This window comes from Pteronotus mesoamericanus, unplaced genomic scaffold, assembly GCF_021234165.1.
Source record: "Pteronotus mesoamericanus isolate MK-2021 breed Mesoamerican mustached bat unplaced genomic scaffold, CSHL_Meso_final scaffold_31, whole genome shotgun sequence".
Taxonomy (NCBI): domain Eukaryota; kingdom Metazoa; phylum Chordata; class Mammalia; order Chiroptera; family Mormoopidae; genus Pteronotus; species Pteronotus mesoamericanus.
The window spans coordinates 36,472,624-36,497,254 of record NW_026555312.1 but is presented as its reverse complement, the minus strand read 5'-3'; the positions used below and the strand labels follow the sequence as shown (position 1 = coordinate 36,497,254).

Here is a 24,631-nt window from a genome sequence, read left to right as displayed (position 1 = left end):
GTGACCTTTTGGTTTGCAGGCTGGTGCTCAACCCACTGAGCCACACCAGCCAGGGCTATTTTTTCCCTTTTTTTTGTGGGGGAGGGGTGCCAGAAAAATTACCTTGGAACACACAAGATTCTATCATGGGCACCTGGGAACTCTCTGCTGAGGGCCCTGAGTGGGGCAAAATTGGGGTAGGGTGGAGGAGGCAGTCACAGAGGCAGCCAGGCTCACTGTTCAGGGATGGGAAGTCAGTCAGAGCCTCTGCATTGTGAAGGCTTAGTAAGAAAAGCTCCCTGACCTAAAGTGAGGTGAGATCTTTGGGGAGAAAAGAGGAACATGCTTCTATCTACAGGACACTGACACCAGAGCTGACTCTGGTGCAGTGACTCCCCAACCAGATGGTAGAACGGGTGGTGGCTGAGTAGTGGAACTGAAATAGCAGAGCACTAAGGGCTGACACCTTGGGAGTCCAAGTACGGAGCAGCTCTGTAGGGGTGTGGCCTCACTGTTTCTGACAGAGAGGAAAGTTATCAGGACCAGGCTGTACCAGGCCATGTTCAACAGTGACACCGTATGACAGGGAGAAGCAATGGCAGCAGCAGATGGACTGATGGATGACCAGGCCGTAGTGGGGTGTGAAAGCAGATGGCTCTCACCTGGACTAAGACCTTGGGTTCTCAAATCTTTCATGGTTAGCGGGGAGTCTCAAGAGAGAGCCAGAGAATCCTTGCTAATATAGCTTGTGGTGACTTGAAGGATGAAATGGAAAAATGAGAAAGTTGTGGTGGTGTTATTGTTACTGTCATTGACAGACATGATTGGTGTTATGCAGAGCCCAGGTTAGCACTGGGGCAGGGGCAGGGGGGAGGGATGTTCACACTGAGAGTTCAAGGAGAGCCTTGAGTTGGGCAGGTGCAGGGAGTGGGTGAGGCCGGCACCAGGCAGAGGGAGTGGAGTGAGAAAAGTCCTGGCAGCAAGAGACAATAGATAACCAGGGAGCAGAAAGCCATCAGTGCCATCAGCACCCAAAGGGCCAGCTAGAGTTGTGGTGAGAAGTGAGGTTGGAGAGCAGGAGGGACTCACAGCTTCTGGAATGCTGTCGTCCATCTCACAGTGGAGAACTTGAGACCCCCAATGTGAGAACAACTTGGACAAGGTCACACAGCTGGTTAGGGGCCATTGAAAGTGAGAGTCCAGCAGGGGGATGTCACTGACCTGCAGGCGTCCAGAGTAGAGCTGCAGGAGGAGGTGGTCAGCTGGGCCTGCTCCCAGGAGAAGTAGGGCTTCAGGCTGGGATGTGGAGAACTGCAGCTGTAGTTCGATGTTGGTCAGAACTGTGTCCACAAGCACCTCCAGGTGGTTCTCACCGAAGAAGGAGGCTGTGTGAGAGTGTGAGTCTTGGTCAAATTTCAGACCTTTGCCTAAAGAAGGGGAGGTGCTACAGAGTGGATAGGTAGGCTTTAGGGAAGGGTTTTATGCTGGCAAACCCTCATGGTTCTCCCATGTGGCTGTAAGGTGCCCAGACTAGATCTTGCCTCTGAAGAAGGCCAGATTCAGCAAATTCTAAGCAACTCATGTACCCACTTTAGAGATTTCTGGGGCCAGGGGCCTCTGCCACCAATGGCTCTCCTCCTCTGGGCTCCAACAGCACCTCCATCCTGGGTCTGGCCCCTCTTTGGCCCAAAGGGAAACCATCACTGGCATGGTCACCTGCTTAGTGGCCACAAATCCCAGGACTGGAGTTCCAGAAGAACCCAAACTGATCCCAGCTCAAATTCCTTCTCCTAAGTATCCCTACACTTTGGCCACACTTTCCATGCTATGCTCTGCCTCTGTGGGTGGGCAGAAGCCCGGTGGTTATGCTGCCAGGCAGCCCACCCATCTTTGCTTTTCTCTTGGGTCATGCTCCCAGCTGCATTTGGGGGTGGCAGAGGCAGCTTCTTGGTCTGAGTCCATCGAGGAACAAAAGTTCTAAGGCCAGATGGAGGCCACGTGTAGTGCCGCACCCCAAATGGGCCCAAGCTTCCTGCATCACTCCATGCTGTATCTTGCTATAGAGCTATTAATGGTCCCTGATCAGCAGTCAGGTCTGGCTGAGATGACGACAGCTGAGTCCTCCAAGCCTGGGTCTGAAACTGAAGTCAAGGCCTGGGAGATGCTGAGAGTCTGCTGGGCAGGCCAGTGGGCCTACCAAGGCAGCAGGGTCACAGGGACCTTTTTGTCTCATACTGGGACACTTCTTTTGGTGTTGCCATCTCCTTCCAGGCATTTTCCCAAAGTTAGCCGCCCTTGACCTCCAACTGGCTGCCACAATTTCTGGTCTATTCCTTTGTGGAGATTAGGGCCAAATATAACTTTGAGTCTGTCCCCCAGATGTCCAGAGCTGGGAAGGGCAGAGAGGAATGGGTTAAAAAGATGATTCATCCCTGTTGGGCTTCCCTTAAAGCGCATGTGAGTGAATAAAGGCTGGTAGCTTTGATAGGGATGATCTGGCACCAGCTACATACCTGCTCATCCTGGGCCAGCCTCTGTCAGCTGACATGTGCCTGAGGAAGTAGGTACTGGAGGAGTCGGAGGCATGCCTGGTCTAAGACAGCCACCACCACCTGCAGGGCTCTTCCTCTTGGGCTGAACTGAAATCCCCTCTAACCATCTCCTTTGTCAGCACTTGTTGGAAACATCAGAGCCTTAGTTTGGGAAGCTAAAGGAGCCAAATGAGAACTGAAAAACTGTCTGGGCCTCATGGCCCAGCAGGCCCAGCAGACCTCAGTGCTGGTGGGGGACAGGCTGGAGACTGGCAGGTAGGAGACACCTACAGAGTGACTTATCTGCAAGGACATTGATTCTTTTTTTAAAAAAAATTTTATTTTTTGATTTTAGAGAGAAGAGGGGATGGAGAGAGAGATCTATTTGTTATTCCACCTATTTTTTTTAGACTTTATTTATTCATTTTTAGACAGAGGGGAGGGGAAGAAGGAAGAGAGGGAGAGAAACGTCAATGTGTGGTTGCCTCTCGAGCACCTCCCACCGGGGACCTGGCTCACAACCCAGGCACGTGCCCCGACTGGGAATCGAACTAGCAACCCTTTGGTTTGCATCTTGGGGCTTATCCCACTGAACCACACCAGGGCCACTTATTTATGCAGTCATTGGTTGATTCTTGCATGTGCCCTCACTGGGTACTGAATCTGCAACTGTGGTGTATCAGGACGATGCTCTAACCAAGAGCTACCCGGGTAGGCAGGACATTGGTTTTTTAGAGCAAAATGCAGCACATTACACTGAGGGCAGCCATAGCATAGATGGTGGGGCATGCGGTCCCTGCACAACAGGGCCACCATCATGGTAGGCTAGAGATCATAGCAGCTGGCAAGAGCTGATTGTAAATTTTTAGGGATTTTGTGAGCCAGGTGATGTAGCCCAGTGAGAATATTTATACCAGGGAAAGAGGCCAATGTGACAAGCTAGGGCTCCCTGCCTCCCAGAGAGCCTGTTATTATAAACATTTACTTGCCTACCACCCACAAGGAGTGAGTCCTGCTTGGGAGTTGAGCCCACACACTGATCCACACTCCCTTTTGCTAAAGGTGGATATAAACCTGCTGGGGCATGGTCAAGGTCAGGACTCTGGACCAGTTCCTGAAGTAGCTGGCTGGCTGGCTGGCTCTAACCACTGAGCAACTTGCCTCCAGTCCCCTCACAGCAGGCGAGAGCAGCAGCCAGTTTGGCCTATTTCTCCAGGGCTAAGTGGGAGGGCAGCAGGAAGTAGAGGTACTTTCCAGAGGGTTGGAGTCTGAATGGGCTCATTGAGGGGGTGGGCCCTGCTGTTTCCAGTGGGACCAGGCAGGGAAGGGCTCACACAAGCAGCCTTGTGCTGTGCTGGAAGTGCACAGGCCAGGCAGGCCCTCCACCCTGCCCCAGCAGAGGTTTTTGAGGCCTTGCTGGCCAGGGTTTTGGAAACTCTGACAGTGCCCCTACACTCCCACCCCCACCACCCCTACTTCCTGGTCTTCTCCCTCTGTCCCTCTTACTGTCTCTGTTGGGCTGCAGTTGCAAGAACCTAGAATCTCTGTCCTGGAGGGCAGGCAGTGGGAAAGGACTTTGAATGGATAGGGAGTGCAGGATGAAGAAGTAATGAGCTAGCCCTGGCTAGTGTGGCTCAGTTGGTTGGAGCATCGTTCCATAAGCTGAAAGATCGAAGGTTCGATTCTTGGTCATGGCACATGCCTAGGTTGCAGGTTCCATTCACCATTGGGACCAATTGATGTTTCTCTCTCACATTGATGTCTTTCTCTATCACTCTCTCTCCTTCTCCCCCTCTGTAAAATCAATAAGCATGTATTTGGGTAAGGATTTAAAAAAAAAAAGGAGTAATGAACTGGGGGTCAATCCCTAAGGGCTTCCTAGGGGGTATCGAGGAGGAGAGAGCGAGGAGAATGGGTAGCAAGGACAAGTGAGAGCCTGGCAGAAATGCGTAGGCTCTGGAAAGTTGAAGACGGAGGAATAGAGGGAAAGGTAACATGCATAAGCCAGGCTTAGTGGCCTGATGGGGTGTTGGGAGGTAGGGGAAGAGATGAGGCATTAGCACTGCCTGGAGACCTTCCCTTGACTTTTTCGGGTAAAGAAGACCCATGATTCATTAAAACACCAGCTCAGGCCTGCGGCAGTTGGAGAAGGGCCCCGTGCAGGCCTCCGGGTCACCATTTTGTAAAATGAGCACTTCTTTCCACTCCTCCCTCCTCTCTGGGGATTAGTGATGGAGGTCCCTCCCCCTTCTGCAGGTCTGCTCTCTACTATGGGTATGCAGAGAGTTCATGCTGTGGGCTGCCTGGGTGGTGCCAATCCTTCTGAATGGGTAGAACAGGACGCCCACAGGGCTTGGGGATAAGTGAAGGTGTGGGAAGAGCCTCACAGGTATGGGTTTCTCTGACTGGAAAATCATATAAGTGAGTGCCCAGGGCTACAGAGATGTGTATTTGCATGTGTGTGCAAGTGTGTGGGTGGCTGCTGGGTGTGTTTAGGATTTATGTAAGGCTGTGTGTTTGTGCACATGTGTGTGTGTGGGCTGGGAGCTGCCAGGACAGAGAGGTGATTGTGCCCAGGCCTGTCTTACCCCTCAGTGCCTACCCGCCATGACTTGGCTGTGCCATCTCCATGAAAGGAGCTCTGTGTTCCTGGAGGGTTCCTGCCCCTCCTGCTCAGCGCCCATCCATCCGAGACGTTTACTGAAGGTGGAAAAAGCCCATAGCATCCCACCCTTCCTGCCCAGGAACAGGGCACTGCTGTCTGAGTCCAGGGCTGGGTGGCTCCACCCCTGTTCCCAAGACAAGGACTGGGAACACAGAAAGAGGCTGTGTCCTTTCCCACCAAGCCCTTTCTCACATGGGCCTATAGCAAGCCACCCTCTTGCAGAGCATGGTTACATGGGCATCATCTGGCTCCCTGGGGGCACTCCTAGGATGTTTATGAATGGGAACCTGGTCCCTGCTCCTGGGGGACCACAAACGTGAGGCTTACTTTCATCATGATGCCCAACTCTCTGCCTGTCAACAGGTTCTTAGGACAAGGGGCAGAGTATATGCCCATCAGATTGCCCCCACTCCAGGTTAGCTAGGGGCAGCTCTCATGTATGGGTACTTTTCTAGCCTGGGGGCTGCTGCAGACTCTGCTCCTTCTGAGTCCTCAGAACCTCTGGGGCTAGCCAGACTGTCTCCCTGGCTCTGTCCCATCTCTCTTTGTCTCTGTCTTGGCCTCTCAGTCACCCTGCTGCCTGTCTCTGCCTCTCCTTTTCCTCATCTCTCCCTGTCTTTGTCTTTGCCTCCCCTCTGCCCCATCGTGGCTATAACTGGGAGCATCATCCTTGCTCCAGAAAAGTCTAGAGAGCCTGGCTTGGGCCTCAGCTCTGGGTTCCCACTTCCCAGGCGATCAATTCTACACTGTCTGTCCTTTATCCCCACTTCCTGATTGATGGGTTCTACACTATCAAAGTTCTCTGCAGCTCGGCCTGCAGTGGGGGACTTGGCTTCCACTTCCCAGTCAGAAAACCTGCAGTCCTGGCCCTTCCACCTGTCTGGACAACTCCACCCCACCTCACCTTTCCCTGGCAATCAATCCCTTTGTGCCAGCTCCTGCTGAATTCCTGGTCGCCTGGGGGCAGCCAGCAGCCCCACAGCCAACATGCGTCATGGGCAGCAGCAGCATTCCTTGGTGTTTGCTGCTGCCTGACTTTATAAGGGAGAGAGTTTGGAGCCCAGAGCTGCTGGGTGGGGTGGCTGATGGGGATTGCCTAGGCCCACGGTCAGGGTGGTTGGTGGGAGGCCTGGACATGTGTGTCAAGGAGGGACACATTGGTACCAAGATGGTGCAGGAGCAGGGAGATGGGTGGGGAGAGAGGGTGGAACAATGTAAAGTCATTCATTCATTCACAAATACAGTACTGGAGTGATGGGGATAGAGAAGGAGAACCAACCTGGAAAAAGACAGAAAGCCTGAGAAAGATATTAAAACTGAGAATGGAAAATAAAGACCCTCCACAAAGACTGAACTTAGGGGTCCAGACGAAGGCCTGAGCAAGATGGAGGAGGAAAAACCCAAAAGAGACAGAGGAGGTGGGATGTGGGCAGTGCGCCTGCTACCGTAGACAGGATTGAGGAGGGTGAAGAGGGGCATCACCAGCCAACCGGGGAGGGAGGGTTTCCTGCTCTAGGTGAAGCTGGACTCTTCCGCCATAGCTCTTGTCACCAGGGGTGACAAATCCTGGTTCCAGACCCAGAGCAGGAGGGGGTGAGACTGGGAGAGTCCCCCTGAGGGAGTCTGAGGGGCTGAGGGTGGGGTGTTCTGGGAGGGCCAAGGCAAGGATGAAGGGTTCTTTGTCTTCCCCCACAGATATGTGTGTGAGTGGCCCTGTGTGAGAGTAGGGATGGGCCAGGTACCCTTCTCCTGCAGCTGGGCCCTCCCTAAGGTCACTAGGCTCCCTGGACCTCATGCCAGATCCCCAGGGCTCTGTTCCCCAAGCCAGGAAACATCTGAGGAGGCAGGAGTAGGGTGAAAATTTCCCTCTGATTTACAACCTGGTGGGGCTGATGCTCTCTATGCTGTCCCTTCCCATCACACAGCTAGGACAGCAAATATACTGGTATGAGGACTCAGTTCCACAGAGCAGCACAGACCTTGCACCCCTGCCCAGTAGGTAATGGTAGGTGTGAGTGTGGGACAGGGGAGGATTTGGTGCTCTGAATACTTGACCATAACCCTTCCTGGCCAGCCATGTCTATTTATCTGGATTCCTGGGCAAGGGAGAAGCTGTGACTGTGTCTATTCTGGTGTCAGCCCTTCCTCCAGCATGTCCCACAGCATCCCCGCCCTCTGAAGGCTCAAAGTTGAGCCCTCCCAAACTTTCACTTTCCCCCATGCCAGTTACCTTCAAAAGTAACAAGGGGCAAAGTTACAGGGACAGACTTCGGGTCAGACCAAAGGCACAGCATAACCTGCCTGCATTGGTGACATTGGGGTTGCAAGAGCCAAGTTGAAGATAGCTCACCTCCTGCCAGGGCTGGCTGCTTGCAGATCTGCAGTGCTTACTACCTACATCCTTGATTCTAGATTCTATGTCTTGAGTCTATAATGTAGGACATGGACATAGGAACAACAGTTGATTACTTCAAAGTCACAGGGAACTTAAAACAGCAGCTGTTCCTGTTCTTCTCAGGAGGCAACATCTTGTCCTAGCAGAGTGTGGGGACACCAGGCTCCTATGCATGTGGGCAGGTGACTGTCTCTACCTCTCAACACTACAGAGCCCTCGGCTGTGGTCAAGGTGGCCCCATCCCTCCTCTCTTTGAGAACTGTTGAGCCACAAGACTCACTCTCAGAGTACTTGACTTTCTGTTTGGTTGCCAGGCCAAGGAGGACAGGACAGGACAATAGCTTCCTGACCCTGGTTAATGGTGTCAGCTACTGGTCCTCTAACCAAGGGCCTGGAGGCCACCCATGCCAAGCGGCATACACTGAAGAACATGTCCAACTTTGGGACCCCCTCTGGAAGGTGAGTGTCCCTGGAGAGGAAGCAGGGAATTGGTGGGTGGGATGCTGAGCTTGGTCCACAGATGCTGATGGGGCAGAGCTGGTACCCTGGGCTCCTAGCCCTGTGTCCCTACTCTGGCGCCATGTGGGGCAGAGAAGTCGTGAGAGAGAAAATGAGAGGTTTATCTGGAAGAAGCAGCCCAGAGTCCACCCAGACTGGAAGGCTGGGGCAGGAGGAAGCAGGGCCAGGAGTGGAGTCTTTGCGAAAGCCTGCTGTTCTCTAAGCCTGAAGCATGGAAGGGTGGGACTTTTGTGGCTTAGAGCAATTCAGAGAGGCTTTTCCTTGCCTTGTATTTCCCTCCTTATACAGGGAGGATTCCTAGGCCCTCTTTCACATCCTTTTTCCCCTGGCTTTCTTGGTTCTGGAGGAAATACGAGTCCCTCATCTCAGCTGACCAGGCTAAGGCAGTGGTTCTGGAGAGAAGAAAGAACGAGAGAGCTGGCCTGGCATTGGGCCTGCCTAGCCTTCTACCCCCTATCAAGGTCCCTGTGAGATTGATCCCATTTTATAGGTGTGGAAACTGAGGCAAGGGAGGCAGTTACTTGTGTGAGGGCCTAAATAGCAGTGTGGAGTGGGATGCTGTGGGTCTCAGGGAGGGTATGTGCAGAGAAGGGGGTGTTGGTTGCTATGTGGAACTTAGAAGTGGAGCATCTGCCTGGGTGTGAGAACTGGCCCCCTGCCTGGGGAAGACACACTTTTTCCCTTCCTGTCCTCAAGCCTCCAAATCTTCTTTCAGGGTTGCAGGCGGGGGGGTGGGGGGGGGCGCGGCGAGGGTGCGGATGGAGGAGGTGTGAGTGAGGCAGAGGGAAGCATTTGCTTTCCATGTGTGGTTTGGCAGCTGGCCTACCCAGCATGGCTGGATGGGGCCTGGCTTTGGGGCTGGTGGATCAGGGAGGGACCTTCTTCAGGGCTGCCTAAGGATGGCACGTTCCAGAAAACAGTGATATGTGAGCCAGATCTAAAGAAGGTTTCTCCCTGATCCATCAGCCCATTGAGATCTTAGGGGTCAGTGAAGAGGTTGGAGTGGTGGGAGGTGTGGGTTCCACCCAGGGTGCAAAGCCTGCCCCCAGGATGCTGAGGGGCCATCCCTCCTCTGGCAGAATCCCTTCCGCTCTGCTCTTCAATGAGAAACAGCTGAGGGCAGGCTGTTGGAGAGGGGCCTCAGGGCCTCCCTGAGCCTGGTAGACTGGGCCTGGAGACAGTGAGTGTGTGAATTGGGATGAAGGGACAGTGGAAGCTATGACTGTTGGTCTAGACAGAGGTCTGGACCAATTTGGCCCGGCCTGCGCTCAATAGGCTATGTGCCTTAGAGAAGCCACCAGTATCTCTGCCTTAATTCTCCCATCTGAAATATAGGAAAGGGAGGTAGGGTGACCCTACAGACAGAGGTCCCATGTCCAGGAGATCTGGAGGAAACAGAGGACACCGCTTCCCCGCACCCCCAACATACTCGCACACACACACTACACTCAGAGCCACGTGCTGTCATACTCTCTCTGGCCTCAGTTTTCCCATCTGTGGAAAGGGACCTCCTGGGGGTGGGGGAGACTGATACACACACCAGGGCCCTAGCTCAGCCTAGCCCAGCCCAGCAGGAACTGGCTGGAGGAAACGTGTGATAACCACTGTAGGTACAGCAGAGCTACCTCTGGCCGAAGGGACCATAGGCCTGACCACGCTGGAAGCTCTTCAGGACAGGGCCCGGAGGCTGTGTCCTGTGCCCAGGAAATCTGTCATCCAGGAGGAATATACGCATGTGCTGACAGAGGAAGCATCAGCATCTAAGGAAACACAAGGGCCAAATGGAGGTGGCATTTGGCCCACATGAGGGATTTTCTATTGGTAGAGCTGACAGCAGACTGGAAAAGAAGCCCCTGTACTGGTGACATGCTGGCTGGAGGGTGGCCTGCGAGGGTAGACCAGGTAACCTCATTGTCCTTGCTAGTGGCCTCTGTGTTAACCAGTTGCCTCAGAGGTCCCCAGGCTGAGTTCCCCTCCACACGTCTGAATCCTCTTGGCATATGTTCCTGCCTAGCACCCCACTAACTCTGTAGACCCCTCTAGTCTGTCAGCACCTCCGAGCTGTGCCTACCCTGCCACACTCCCCAGTCCATCTCTTTCCTGGCCTCTGGCACTACTTCTTTGCTATAGTGCCCACATCTCTATCTCTGGCACCTGCCAAAGCCCCCTAGACATCTACACCAGGAACACCTTTAAGAATCCCCAAACCCAAGCTTGTCCATCTCAAGTCAGAGTCAATGTCATCTCCCCTCTAACCTGCTCCCCATCCAGTGAAGGCCTCACCATCCACCCACCGCTGGGCAGAAATCTGAAAGTCATTCCACCTCTTTCCTCCTCATGGTCCACCCATCCTACCCTTAACTTCTCCTTCAAATTCACCTCTCCCTCTTGCTCCTCTGTGCTATCCCGCAAGGCAGATGGCCACCATCCCTTGCCTGGCTTAATAAATTTTCTGCCTCATTTTGCTAATAGCAGCCACAGTTAACCTAAAATGAAAACTACTCCATCACTCTTCTTTGCCTGGGAGCCCTCGATGGCTTCCCATTGCCCCATATCAAGCCCCAACCCTCTAGCACAGCACTGAAGTTGGGTGCTGGGTGACCTCGCCCCTGCTCCACAGGCTTTCCTGTGCACCACCCTTGACCACCCCATGTACTGCCCTCACCAGATCTTGAGCTATTTTCCTTCTACACCTGTCAGGTCCCAGGTCCTGGCCTTTGCTTGGGGCCTTTTGCCTGGAGAGCTCTTCTTTCCTCTTTGCCTGTGAAATGCCCTCATGCTCTTTCAGAAAAGTTCTCCCCACCCTTCCCCATGGCCCAAAGCTCCCCTGCATTGGGAGTGCAAAGGTGCTCAGCTGTGGCTTGGGGAGTCGTGTCACTGCCACCGCTCTCCATTACCACTGTGAGTCTTGGGACAAGGCTGGCTACTTAGTAAGAGGAGATGGGAAGAAAAGAGGGAGGGCCCAGCAGGATGAGAAGGGCAGCCACATTCCCTGGTGGATTGCTGGCAAGGGCTGCACCTGGGGGCTTGACCAGCTCTCCTCAACCTTGTCTCCAAGGTTACTCTCCAGTTCCCCCTATGCCCAGGGGCAGGGGCTTGGACACAATGTCCCTACCCTGCCCATCCAGGGAGTGCTTTTCTGGGCCTGTGGTGACACAGTCTGGTGCTTATTTTTAAAGAAAATAGAATTAGAGCCCCTATTTATAGCTGGAGGCCATAGCCACAGACAGGAGATGGATGGGATCTTTGGCTGTACAGACTCCACAGGGCCTGGGGGTGGGGCTTCCCAGGCCTCTTCCCTACCCCCACCCCCTTTCTTAGCAGCCAAGAAAGTGCCTGTGGGATCTTGACATTCCCTGGGACAGGATGTAGCTGCATTTTGGGACAGGGGAAGGAGGGGACTTGGGTGAGCAGGATGGAAACTTTCTCTCTGGATTGGTCCCTGGGGCCCAGAGTCCCTGTGGGTATGGGTGGAGGTGAGGTGTGTCATGTCTGCTGAGAAGGCAAAGAGGGAGCTGCGGAGGTGCCCAGCATAGAGGGAGCACTTTGGACTGCCACCAGGACTGGGTAAAGGAAGAATAGAGTAAGGCCAGAGAGATGGGGCTGACAGAGAGGAGGCAGGGATGGGGAGAGGTCTGCAGACCAGTTGACTCGGTGTGTGGAAGGGGGTTATACAAGGAGCAAGGGAAGGTCTGAAGTTGGGCCCCTGACGCACAGAAGGTCTTCCTGGTGCTCTGGGCAGAGTGGTCAGAGTCTGAGCTGGATCCACTGAGGAAGAGCGGGAATCAGGCATCTCCATGACCTTCACCTCAGAAAGCCAGGCCATGCCCACTCCTACCCCACAGGGCCCCAGGACCTGGAGATGTCTATTCCTGGCAATCTCAGGGTGGGAGGGCCAAACCTATTTGGAGGCAAAGAAAAGCTGTGGAAGCAGAGCCAATGCAGATGGGCTTTGTCACCAAGATCCCTGAAGGACTGTCCTGGGCAGATGGGGCAGGGTGGCCCCGGGACTGCCCAGGGCAGGTCTGGGCCCTGGATTGCTAGGGGTGAGTTCCCTAGGCCTGGAGGGGTTACAGGCTTATGCTCTAGCCTGAGCTCTCACCTGCTACCAGCCTCTAGTCTGACCCCTCCCTCCGCTGGACCACTGTGGGCTGTAGCCTGGGGCATGGGTCAAGGAGCCAAAGCCACAACTGGTGACTCAGACAGTTAAAAAAAGAAGCAGCTCCAAGCTGTGACTCAGCTGGCCCTGGAGGGGCTGGGTGGGTCTAGCTGGTACGAGGTGGGGTGGTCTGGGTTTATTTTTGACAGGGCGGGGCTGGGGTCAGGGAGTAGAAGATGGGAACTGCGGATGCAGAGGAGCTGCTGCTCTCATTTTAGGACAGCCCCAAGGCCCTGTGCCACAAAGGAAAGTGGTTTCCTGATGCTAGGGAGCTGGGCAGACTGGGCTGCCTTTCAGTCCCTTCCCAGGCCCAGCTCACCTCACTATGTGGCCCAGAACAAGCTGCCAGCTCTCTTTGGACAGAGGCAGAGTCCCTTGTCCTGTTCCTTAAGAGGCTTGAGCTCAGAATTTTAACGCTAACCTTGGAGAATGAAGATTCTACCCAGAGGCCCAGAGAGGGACAGAAGTCTGCCCAAGGCCAGGTATCCCACCCAAGAACTACACAGCTGGCTCAGGGCTGTCAACAGATGGAGGGACAGGCTCCCATGTGAGTACAGAAGTCCCCCTTTATTTGTGGTTTTCCTTTCTGTGGCTCCAGTTATTCATGGTCAACTGTGGTCTGAAAATATTAAATGGAAATTTCAGAAATAATTCATAAGTTTTAAACTGCACGCGGTCCTGAGTAGCGTGATGACTCATCCCTTTGTCCAGCCTCTCCATGCGGTACATGCTCCCGACCTCTTCGTCACCTAGCTGGCTCGATGATCAGATCGATTGTTGCGTTCACATCACCCTTATTTTACTTAATGGCCCCAAAGTGTAAGATTAGAGATGCAGCCTGACTCCTGAGGCTCGGTTGGTTGGGCGATTCCTAGTCAGTACCTAGGTGGTACCCAGTTAGGGCGCCTACAAAAGGCAACTGATTGATGTTTCTCTCCCTTTCTTTCTTCCTCCCTTCCCTTTCTCTCTCTCTTAAAAAAAAAAAAAAAGACTAATTATGCTGACAATTCGTACATGCCAAAGAAGAGCTGTAAAGTGTTTCTTTTAAGTGAAAATGTGTGTGTGTACAAGCATACTTTGGAGATATTGAGGGTTTGAATCCATACCACCACAATGAAGCAAGTGTTGCGACAACCTTGACTGGTGTGGCTCAGTGGATTGAGTGCCAGCCTGCGAACTAAAGGGTCGCCAGTTCAATTCCCAGTCAGGGCACATGCCTGGGTTGTGGGCCAGGTCCCCAGTGAGGGACGTGTGAGAGGCAACTACACATTGATGTTTCTCTCCCTCTCTTCCTCCCTTCCTTCCCCTCTCTCTAAAAATAAATAAATAAAGTCTTTAAAAAAAGAGAAAAGGTATAAAGTGTTTCCTTTAAGTGAAAATGTGTATATGTACAAGCATAGTTTGAAGATATTGAAGGTTTGAATCCATACCACCACAATGAAGTGAATATTGCAAAAAAGTGAGGTACATGAATTTTTTGGTTCCCCAATGCTTGCAAATGTTATATTTATACTATATTGTAGTCTACTAAGTGTGCAATAACATTATGCCTAAAAAAACAGTGTACATACCTTAGTTAAAAATACTTCATTGCTAAAAAATGCTATCTATAATATGAAAAATGGCACCAATAGATTTGTTTGATGCAGAGTTGCCACAAACCTTCAATTTGTAAAATAAACAAACAAACAAACAAACAAACAAACAAAAAGCAACCACGATATCTGAGAAGCACAATGAAACTAGGTGTACCTGTTTAGGAACGAATATAGTATATACAGGGTTTGATACTACCTGTGGTTTCAGGCATGCACTGAGGGTCTTGGAACATATCCTCCATGGATAAGGAAGGACGACTGTACCTGCCCCTGGAGGGCTCAGTTGGGCTCCAGATGGGTAGCTGGAAGTACGTGGACACCAGATGCCCAGAAATGGAGCCTCAGCCAGTGGCTGGCACCTGGATTCTAGGAGCACACATCTGGGGAGCTAGCCAGGCTCTGCACAAAGGTCTGTTGAGAAGAGTCACCACTACGGTGGTGAAGGCAGAGGATGCCCACACACTGGGATCTCGAGCTGGGGGCCCAGGCTCTGGCCAGACTCTTATCCAGAATGTTCCTCCAACACTCACCCGGGCTTCTCATTTCCTGTGGCTGACTTCCCCTTACCTTTACCAACTCTGACCTCACATATCCAAGGACTCATCACCAATACCCCTGTGGCTCCAAGCAGCACAGGGCAGAGAGGGCCCCCTCATTCCCTCAGTCTGCATTTTGCTACTCACTGTTGCAGCCACTACTGCTTAATGAGTGGTAGTAACTGCCCCATGGGAACTATGACAGTTGAGCCATCTCATGGTCCTGGCTTTCTGTCCCTACCTACCTTCAGAGGGCCCCCCCAAGGGGTGGGCAGATGAGGGAAGACAGATGGTTAGGCTCCCCATCATGTAGGAAGTTCTGGTGCCTACTCCTCTATTTGTCCCCGCTCATCTTCTCTTGGGTCAGGTCCAAGTGTCCTTTGGTGATTTGTTCCATACACATTGATAGTATTGCACTCTGGCTTACTAATCTCCATCCAGGGGCTATTAGGCTTTGGGGCGGGGCTGGGAGCTGCTGTCCTGCTTCTCCTCACAGTGGGAGGGGTGTGTGAATCTCAGCCCAGTAGGTCAGTAAGATGTATACCCCCCTCCCCACTCCTCTTTCTGAAGGGTCCTGGGAAGGTTATCAGTAGCCGGCTGACAGCTCCCTTAGAAATCTACTTCTTCTTCTCCATGCCATTTTGTCCCACACAGACCCTCTCACAGGGCCACCACATCCAACCCCTGACCTTGGAACCTTTGTAAAAGGTCCCTAAGCAGGAGCCCCCATCTTGTGAGCGCTGCCCCCATTCCAGAAGGAGATGGAAATAGAGAAATAGCAACCACAGGAGCAGTTACCTACTAAGCCTTTACTCCAGGCAAAAGCTTTCATCCTTAACAAACAGAGAAGGTAGGAATTATTTGTCCACTTTAGAGAGGAGGAAACAGGCTCAGGAGGGCCAAGTCACTTGGCCAAGGTAATGCGTCCAGTCATATGACTGGAATTGAAACCTAGGCTCTCTAACACTGTTCTCTACCATTAGGTGCTTGGTCCCCTTCCTCCTCCAGTCCTGTAGAAGTTCCCAGAGCTGCGTACTCACAGTGGGGGGAGGTGGGGCCTGAGTCAGAACTGAGGTTGGAAGGGGAGCTTGCTTCTAGTTGCTCCAAGATGCCCAAAAAGGGTGATTTGTTCCTTCCCTGACCACAGTGGGAAGTGTGTGTGTGCGTCCATGCATGTGTATGTCTGGGCCCAAGGCCTGCCTGGCTGGCCTTCAGCTGCAGGAGAGCTGGGCTGGTCTCAGCCACTGTGTACGAGGGAAGGAACAAGGAGGGGGCTGGTGTCATGGGAATCAGCATCCTGGGCCCACTGATATTTATAGTTGCCCCCTCCTGAAACGTAGGCGTGGGAGGAGTTGCTCTTAGGTGGGAACGGAAGTGGGTCTCCTCTCTCCAGCCCTCTTTATGTCCCCAGAGAGCAGGCTGGCTATGTGTCCTGAGTTGGGAGCTTTCCCCAGAACTTCCATCTCGGGGGCTGGAGGACACTCTTCTTGCTAGGCCCTGAGCCAGGCTGCTGAGCAACACTGTGTGTATCTGCACACTGGGTGTCATACTGGTGCAGGTCATGGACCAGGAGACAGAGGCCAGGTGTGGGTAAGGGAAGAAAGGTCTGTAACCTTGTAGAGATGCAGGGCAGGGGCCCAGAAGGAGGGCAGACCAGGCTGTGGGCCTCGGCCATCAATGGTTAGAAAGGCTCCCAGAGGTGGTGGTGCTGGAGCTGGACCTTTAAGGGCGGGGAGAAAAAGGAAAACCAGTTGCAGGAAACAGACTGGGCCAACGTGGAAGGGTCATAAGGGTTATGGATTATTATCCGATGACCTAGTTCATCAGTCAGGCTGTGAGACCCAGGATCACCTTGAATGTGGAGGCTGATATATGGAGGGGGGAGGGGGGCCCAGCCCATCCATGGCAGCTTTGCAGACAGGTGGCACCATGAGGCTCTTGCCTATCTGGATGCTTAGGAATGTCCTGTTTGGCGGTAGGAGGGGTAGGAATGGGATTTGGGGGGCAGGATAGGCCATGCTTGTCTGGGAGGTAACTGGGACTGTGTTTTACTCCCTACATTTGGGTCCCCAGACTGTGTTCCGCTTGAGGAAGGACAACTTCCAGGGGGTCCTTGGTAGCAATCACGTTTTGGACTCTCTGAAAGCCAGGAAGTTCTTTTTTGTATTTGACCTGAATCTCCCCTGCTGTCAGTATGTTTTAACTTGAAGCAATTTATTGGTTTTCCAGTCTTTCTTCCTTCCCCCTCTTCCTTCTCTCTCCCTCCTTCCTTCTTTTCCTCTTTCCTTCCTTTCTTTCTGTCACTTTATCAAAAACAAAAACCCAGTTTATAACCATATGCTCTCAGAGATGCTATGCATGAATTAGTGTGGAGCATGCGTTCCATTTTCCCAGATATGGGATGTAAAGCCTTGGAGTACCTTGGGCAGAGTCTGCAAAGCCCTGGTTAGATCAGTGATCTCTATGCCACTTTGTGGGCCCAGTCCTGTGTGCAGCAAGACAGTGGAGACCCCTGGGAAAAGCAGGTGGGAGATCTGTCCTTGGGCAGCTGCTGGTCCTGTGGCAAGGCCACACCCAAACCAAGGTACAAGGACAAAGAGCAGAGAGGCCCAACCGTTACCTTACTGCTAAGGATTTTCTGTGTGACTCTGGGAAAGTAGGTGACTCTCTCTGGGCCCTGTTTTCCCTGTGAACCATGGGGCACAGGCCTGAGGTGGGGAGTCTCTGCAGTAAGGTCTGGGAGGGGAGGCAGTCTTGCTGACCCACCATGGCAGTTAAGCCATGGGAGACACACACACTGAGACAATTTATCAAGAGCACTGGCGAGAGGCCTGGCAGAGCCAGCTCCTTCACAGGCTGGGAGCCAGCAGGGCTTGGCCAGGAGCTGAGTGGGAGGAAGACATGGTTGACAGGATAGGCACTGTCTAGAATATACCACCAAGCCACCTTGCTGAGGCAGCCCCAGAGACACTACCCTCTGTCTGAGACAAATGTGGCTTTCTCTGCCATTTCAGCTGCTGGAGGAGGAGTGGGTTTTCTTGAAGAGTATTTACTTATTCTCTCAGAAAGTGGAGACAATTTGGAGAGGTGGGGAGGTGTTGAAGGGAAAAGGAGAGATGGGAATGGAGATCTAGGGGCCTCAGGGAGTTGCCTCTCCCCTGAAGACCCATCTCTCTCTCCTCCCTGGGGGCCTGAGCCCACTGGTGGGTGGCTGTCCACCTGGCCTTATCTAGGAAAGCCAGCTGTTGTTGGTACCATGGCCTATGTGCTCAGTGACCTGAGGCCTGCCTGTCCTGGTCCTTGAGCCTCATTTCCTCAGCTGTGAAAGAGTATTTTCTTGGCGTGAGGGCTGTGAGGCTGCGGCAGTGTGACTGGTGCTCCTCCAGGCCATCTCTGGAGGTAGGGGCCCTGTTATAACATAGCTGCATCCTCTCCCCTTGTTGCAGTTATGAACTCTCCTGAGAAGCGGGAAGAACTAGGACCTCCGACCCCAGAGAATATCCAAGTACAAAATTGTTCATACCAATTCAGTTCATTAAGAAATTACTCCTACACATGTAGTAATAATGGTAATACAGTACTCCTGAAATACAGCCCACACCTGCCACCGAAGAAAGAGTCCTAACTCTAGAATTCTGGTTCTATAGAGCTGGACAGATGCCGGGGCAGGGGGCATGCTGGACGCAAAGGGGAGCATGATAGGGCCAAGAGTCAAAGGAGCAGAGGACCATGGAGGGAATAGACTCAAGTTCTAGTCCTAAAGGCCCAGTTGTTCATTTACTCCTGGCACCAATAGGAACCACAGCTCAGCCTAGCACCCCTCCCCCATCTTGTCCTCACCTGCTTTCCCCAGGCACCACTAAGGTAGGAGGCAGCAGCCACCCACCCAGGTCTGTGAATGCAGCTGGCTGTGTGCTGAGTTGTCTGTACTCATATGTGAGCCCACATCTGTGTGCACCAGAGAGTGTGTATGTCAGAGTTATTTCCAACTCCCCCTCCACTGCTGGCCCTCACCCCCGGGCAACACGCCCAGTTCCCAGATGAAGCCTATACACTTCCTCTGAGAACTCCCCATACAACCTACCCCTCCTAGCCTTGGCCAGTGGCCTCGCCCACCGGGCCCAGCCTCCTTCTGGGCCTCCTAGGTGGCTGCACTGAAAGGCCCTTCTTGTCCTGCCCATGCAGGCGGGCAATCATTGGGGGCTCAGTTAGACTTGGTTCTGGAACAGCTTTTCCAGAGTGTCAGTGGGCTGGGCCAAGAGTCCTGGGCCCTGCCCTGCCCCAGAGGCTCAGGGCAGCATGTGCATGGCTCAGAGGCTGTCTCCAACACCATTGGTTCTCCCTCTACCCCAGACCATCCAGCAGAGTCTACTCTGGTTCAGTTCCTTGCACGTGATCCCCCCATGTTCTCTAAGACACCCCTGTTAGTTCAGAGTCCCCACCCAGGTGTCACTTTAGCCCCTCACCTTCTACCTTTCAAAGTCAGCTATGCTGGGCCAAGGAAGAGATGCAGGAGCCACTGGCCCACCATGCCCTATGCTTACTCTGGCCTCCGGATTTGCTTCTCCACATTGGCTCAGACCCAGTCTCCCCAGTGCTTGTCACTCTGCTGCGGGCCTCCCACAGTGCTCTGAAGGAGATGGACACCACACTTGTCACCTACAGTCATAGTGGCCCGAGCCTAGCCCCCACATAGGCAGGAATCCCTCAAAGCAAGACTGGGGATTCTTCCCCATCAGGTGGGCTTCTCTGTGGGACTTAGAACACTTTGCTTCTTCCCTGGGGCCTCAGTCTCCCTGTCTGTACAATTGGAAGGTTGGCCTAGATTGTGTCCAAGGGTGCTCGACTGTCATGACTTGAATGCCTAATATGCATCACTCTGGTACCTAGACTTTGAGGGCCTTTGGGGTCAGGGGTATCCAGGGATGGTGGGAGGGACATCCTCCACAGGCAGGGCCTTCCCTTATTGCAGAGACCAGGACAGGGAGCTAAGCCAGGCATGGTGATGGAGATGGGTTTTTGGAGGAGAGCTCTGCCTGGGAGGGGGAGAGGATACCAGCTCAGCCACCCCCTATCCATTTTCAAATCTTTCCTAAAGGCAGGAGTTGGTTCAACATTATAAGGACGCACTGGCACATGCTGCTCTCCTCTCTAAAACCTTTGGTGGCTCCTCAAGAGAACATAAGCAGTGGGCTGCATTTTGCCATTTAAGGTTTGTGCCCAGTGCAATTGCTTTTCCTGGCTTGTGCTCAAAACGTGTCTTGCAGACAGGCCTTCCTAGCTCAACATCTCTCTACTCATGCTTGGGGCCTCTGCTCCCCGAGACCCTCCCTGGAGTGCCAACTTTTCATGTCCTCCAAGTCTTAGCCAAGGGATTCACCCTCTGTCCCCCCTCACCTTGTCTCTGATTTCTCTTCTCCGTACTCTTTTTTTTTCTGGGTCTTGATAGAAATGGTAGAAATTACGTTTTGAGTTTTAATTTACTTTTCTGCCTCCTGAATGACTCCAAGTTCAGCCTGTGCATTCTGTGTGCTCCTCATTGCCCAGAATGGTGCCTGCACAATGTCAATGCTGAGGACATTTTGAGAGGGGCTTTTGGTTGAAGCCCAAGGAAGCAGTTACACTGGAATCTTTCCCTTGTCTGGAGGCTGGGGAGCTACCTGAGTGTACCTTGCCAGTCACCTCAGGTGCCCCCTTCCCACCTCTTTAGAGGCCCAGCCCATCACCCAGGCCCTGAGATCTCGGAGGATGGGATCCCTGGGAATGGGAGCAGAAAGCTTGGGGATCCGGCTCTGACTCATCCTAGTGTGTGTGGGGGGGTCTTCCCCTGATTCATTTCCCTTCTCATGGCCTGGAGTCCTGGAAGGGAGACTCAGGCCCTTCATCTGCTCAGAGCTGCTCTTGGGAATGGTCCTGAAATCTGTAGGCTGAAGCACTAATCCATACATGAGGCCACAGTTCTTATGGCATAACTAGACCATGCCTTAACTAAAGGAAGAATGCTGCAATGGTGGGATTTCTGGCATGGTGACCGAGAGGAGACATATTCTAGCACCCTTCAGAAGGCAAACTATCATTCAGACTCTGCTGGGGCCAGCCACCAGCGCCTGGGACAGGGAGGTTGCCCAGGGCTGTCTGGGGGACAAGCCCCTGCTGGAGAGCAGGGTGTGAAAGGGGCTGCGTCTAGGAGGCTCGAGCTTGGGTGGTCCTATCTGTCACCCACCAGGCCTTCTCAGTGAGGAGAGAGAGAAAAAAAAACTGGAGGGGGAAGAGGAGGGCAGGAGGAAGGTGGTGATGAAGAAGCAAGAGAGAAAATCCCCCTGGTTACAAGCAGAGTCGGAGCAGGACAAGAGCTGGGAGGCAGCTGGAGGAGGTAGGGGCTGAGGTGTCTGTGCCCCACCCCACCCAGCATAGGGTGGGGCAGGGTGGCTGTCTCCTCATTTCTCGCTTTGCAGTACTCCCATTCCTGGCCTGGGCAGCTGAGCCTGGGGTACTTCTCACTGGGTGTCCTTTGGGCACCACATGGTCACAGAAAGCTTGCTGGACTCAAAGAGCCCAGGTGGCATTGAGGTGGCTCCACTAGGTGTGGAGAACAATCCTGTACAGAGCTATGCCCTAGGCAATCCCATTCTGGGGCCAAGCTCAGAAAACCAGAGCCTATATAACACTGAGTAGAGAGCGTCTATCCTTGGAACTCCCAGAGACCCCAGCCTGAGGTGGCAGGAGCACAGCCTCCTTGTGTTCTGGTCTGGTGGCCACTTCTGGGCTCTCCTCTCCCTTTTCTTTAACTAAGGAATCCTCCACAGCTCCTGCCAGTCTCGGTTTGGGTCTCAGGCCCCCACTTACCTGCGGATGTTGGTTCTGCTAACACAGCCAAGGTCAAAGCCAGGGCCAGGGCAGGGGCTGGGGTTGGGTGCTGAGGGCCTGGGAGCATCGCAGCAGGCTGGTGACAGGACTTGAGAGGAGCCCAGAGATCCAGAACCTGAGCGACAAAGTCTCCAGTTGAGAGAACGGGGCTTTTCTGGTTCGGGCTGGGGCTCCTGGTGCCTGCCGCCTACTTAACTCTGGGGGCGGAGCAGGCAGACCAGACCAGCGCTCCGGTTTCATCAGGCCGGGGCTCCCCGCCTGCCCCCCCCCCCAACCTTCTTAAAGGGCCCGTGCTGGGCTGCTCTTCCCCATGCAGGGGTCAGGGCACCTTTACAGCTCCGTCAGACCCAGGCGCCACTCTGAAGGTTTGGAACAAAGTCCCAGAGGATACCAGACCCACATGAGTTGGGCCAGCCCACTCACTTCTCTCTTCTTTTGCTTTGCAAGGGTTGGTGGCGGTGGAGGATGTGAAACACCAGTCCTCACACCAGGCCTAGGAGAAAGGACCCACCCCACAGACTCTTTGTCTCTGACATCTCCTCAGGACTCCATTTGTGCAGAGAGGCATGAGAGTGACGTTTTACACTGCCTCTGTGCTCACTGGTGTTGCAACCTTGACCTTCTCTGCCATGCAGGGCCTCAGTTTCCCGGTCTATAAAGGAGTGGTGTTCTACACTTACCCACAAGGCAGGAGAGATTCTCAATTTCATGGTATCATTTGCCTCAGAATAACCCTGCAAGGTGGATAGAACCACCCCTTCCCCTATTTCATGGAGTAGGAAATTGGCTCAGAGCTGAAAGTGGTTATTTCAAGGCCCGCAGGCGGTGATGGGCCCTTGACTATTTAGTACCAGGACTCCAGGCCTCCTGACTCCTGAATTTGGTGTTTCAAATTTCTGGGGCTGCCTCCTGGAAATCTGGCCCTGGATTTAGCTCCTACCTAACAGCTTCAGGCTGGGGCCCTGCTCTTCTTGGCTCCTCCCCAGGCAACAACATCATCCTTGTCCCAAACAGGAGGAGAAAAAGCTGTATTATTGCAGAGCCTCCATGGCCTAGAGGCTCTGCCTGCTCTCTGCTGGCCCCAGCAACAGCATTGCCTGGCCTCAGTTTTTATGTCCAATGAATGGGGGAAAGAGCACCCCTGGAGTGCTCTCCCTTCTTCCATCAGAATCTCTCTGTCACCCCTGCCTGCCTCAGCCCACCCTCAGCTCCATCCCATCCAGTACTCTCCCTAACTTCTCCCCTTAACCAGTAACATTCCCACCATGTGGACAGATTTTAGTTTGCCCGGTATAAAGCAAGTGCTCAACAAATGCTCATCCTTTTTTCTTCTTTCTGTACTCCTGCTGCACATCCTCCTGTGTTTCTATTCTCATACAGTTTTACACTCTTTACCTCCCTTAAAGGAAAATGCTTTGAAGGCTGAACTTCCCCCTTCAGAGGCAGCTGCATAGAGTAGGTGCTCAATAAATGCATTCTGGGGTTGACTAAGAAGCCAGTTGTGGCTGTTCTATGGGAATATTGGTAAACCTATGAAGTCTCATCTTGTTCACTCTAAAGGGCCTAGGGTGGGGCTGTGCTCAGTTGGTCTCAGTGGTAATAAAGCCATTGATTCTGCAACTCATCCCTTTTTTATTTTTCTCCCCAAGTCAGTAAGGCACCTGGTCCTTGTTAGGGGTTAATTACTGGCCAAGTGTGGGCCTGGGGCAAAGGGTGGGGATTGCTGGGAAGACAACATTTGGAGGAATAGAGCTTTAATTTTAGAAAGAAAAAAGAAGGTTGGAGAAGGTCTTTGCTTATTTATGAATCAAAAACTTGGGAGGAGTTTTCCACGCACACCATCTTGCCATTCTTTCTCCCCTCTGCCTTCTGCCTTCTGCCCGACCCTTACACATACAGATATACCTACCACGAGTCCACCGTGGAGCCTCCAGCAGCAGTTCAGAATGGAGTCAGGATTAGCTCAAAGCCTCCCCTGCTCTGCTGCCAGCTAGGGAGAGAAACAGGCCCAGAAAAATAATGGCAACTCAACTCTGCTGCAGGGCCTCCCAATTTACAAAACATTCACCTAGTTTTTTGACAACCTTAGGAAGTTGTGTGTTGGGAGACAGTGTTTGCTTTTCACTGATGAGAAAACTGAGGCTCTAGTGGGAAAGTGAGGCTGGAGCTCTGGCACACATAGGCCTAGCCTTGGCTCAGCCTGCAGTCCAGCATTTAAGCCCTGAAGCAGTGCCTAACGGTGTCATGCCAGGCAGACTGGAAGAAAGTTGGGGCCCTGAATTGCTTTTGAACTGGTCCTTGACCACCTCCTACTGTGTCAGAGCAAAATCATTGGACTGGGCAGTGCTTGCTGCCTGCTCCTCAGTTGTTCCCTCCCCAGCCTCCTTAGCATGCCCCGTGAGACCCTGAATCCCTGAAGCTCTGGTCCTGAGTAGAGCTGACCAGGGCCTCCCTGGCAGCCTCAGGCCTTTTCCCTCTGTATACTGACCTTTGCCATAACTTTTTCTGGCTTGGTTGGCCAGGCGCCCCTGGTGTCCATCCCTGACTGCCCCTGCCTCCCTGACCAGATCTCAGCTTCCTCCAGGAAGCCCTTCCAGCTCTCTTTCCCACCACTGACCTCCCTTTCCACAGGCTCCCTGGAGTAGCGATGTCTATATTCCCATGATACCTAGATAGGTCAGGGCCTCCCCTCCTCCCTTGACTGACTCCTTCCCAGCAAAGCACAGGACAGTGCCCCTAGGAGAGGGGAGAGGGAGATTCAGAACACACTCACAGAATGAAGCATGGTGCTCACAGCCCAGGAAAGGAGGATTCCAAATTTTCTGAAGCTACAATGACCTGTGGTATGTGCTGCCTCAGTTTCTCCAAGAGATTTGCCTCTGGGAGAACAGACAAAAGAGAGCCCATCATTACTCCCTTCCCTGCCAGCAGAGTTCAGCCAAGCATGCGGGCCAAGTCCTCCTGGTCACTCTTACCCTCAATGCTTTGGGACGAAGAGTGCTTGCTCTGGCAGTAGCCTTGGCCAGGGCATGGCACTCTGAATGCCTCTATGTTTTGCACCCTGACTGCCTGGGCCCCACCCAAGGAGCCTGTAGCCAAAGCAAGTTTGCTGGTAAAGGGCGGGTACTTGTGCCCTGGATGGGATGGTAGCTGAGCTGGGGTGTGCTCCCTCTGCCCAGGCCCTGCCTTCAGGGAATTGGCCTTCTGCTATGAAGGACACAAAACCCAGGCCCCTACTATGCGAAGGGACACAGGCCCTGATTCTGTGGCCCTGTAGCCTCATGGGCAGGAGCTCCACAGCAGTGGGCCCCAGGCCTGGGCCTCTGACCAGGGGCCTCTGCTAGGGGTGATCTTACTTCTGCTCTTATGCTGAAGGTGTTGA

The 24,631-nt window shown here is 53.2% G+C and overlaps 1 protein-coding gene across 1 annotated transcript in view; it reads right to left on the bottom strand.

The window, feature by feature from the left end:
* Positions 1 to 21,409, bottom strand: part of CSPG4 (chondroitin sulfate proteoglycan 4) — a 45,698-nt gene extending 24,289 nt beyond the window's left edge. Inside the window, exons 1-2 of the mRNA XM_054592040.1 lie at positions 21,229 to 21,409; positions 1,201 to 1,364 (exon numbers count right to left, since the gene is read on the bottom strand). Of these exons, the coding sequence (XP_054448015.1) occupies positions 1,201 to 1,364; positions 21,229 to 21,316 (252 nt within the window). The 5' untranslated portion in view covers positions 21,317 to 21,409. The remainder of the gene's footprint in view (positions 1 to 1,200; positions 1,365 to 21,228) is intronic.
* Between the last annotated feature and the right edge of the window lie 3,222 nt (positions 21,410 to 24,631).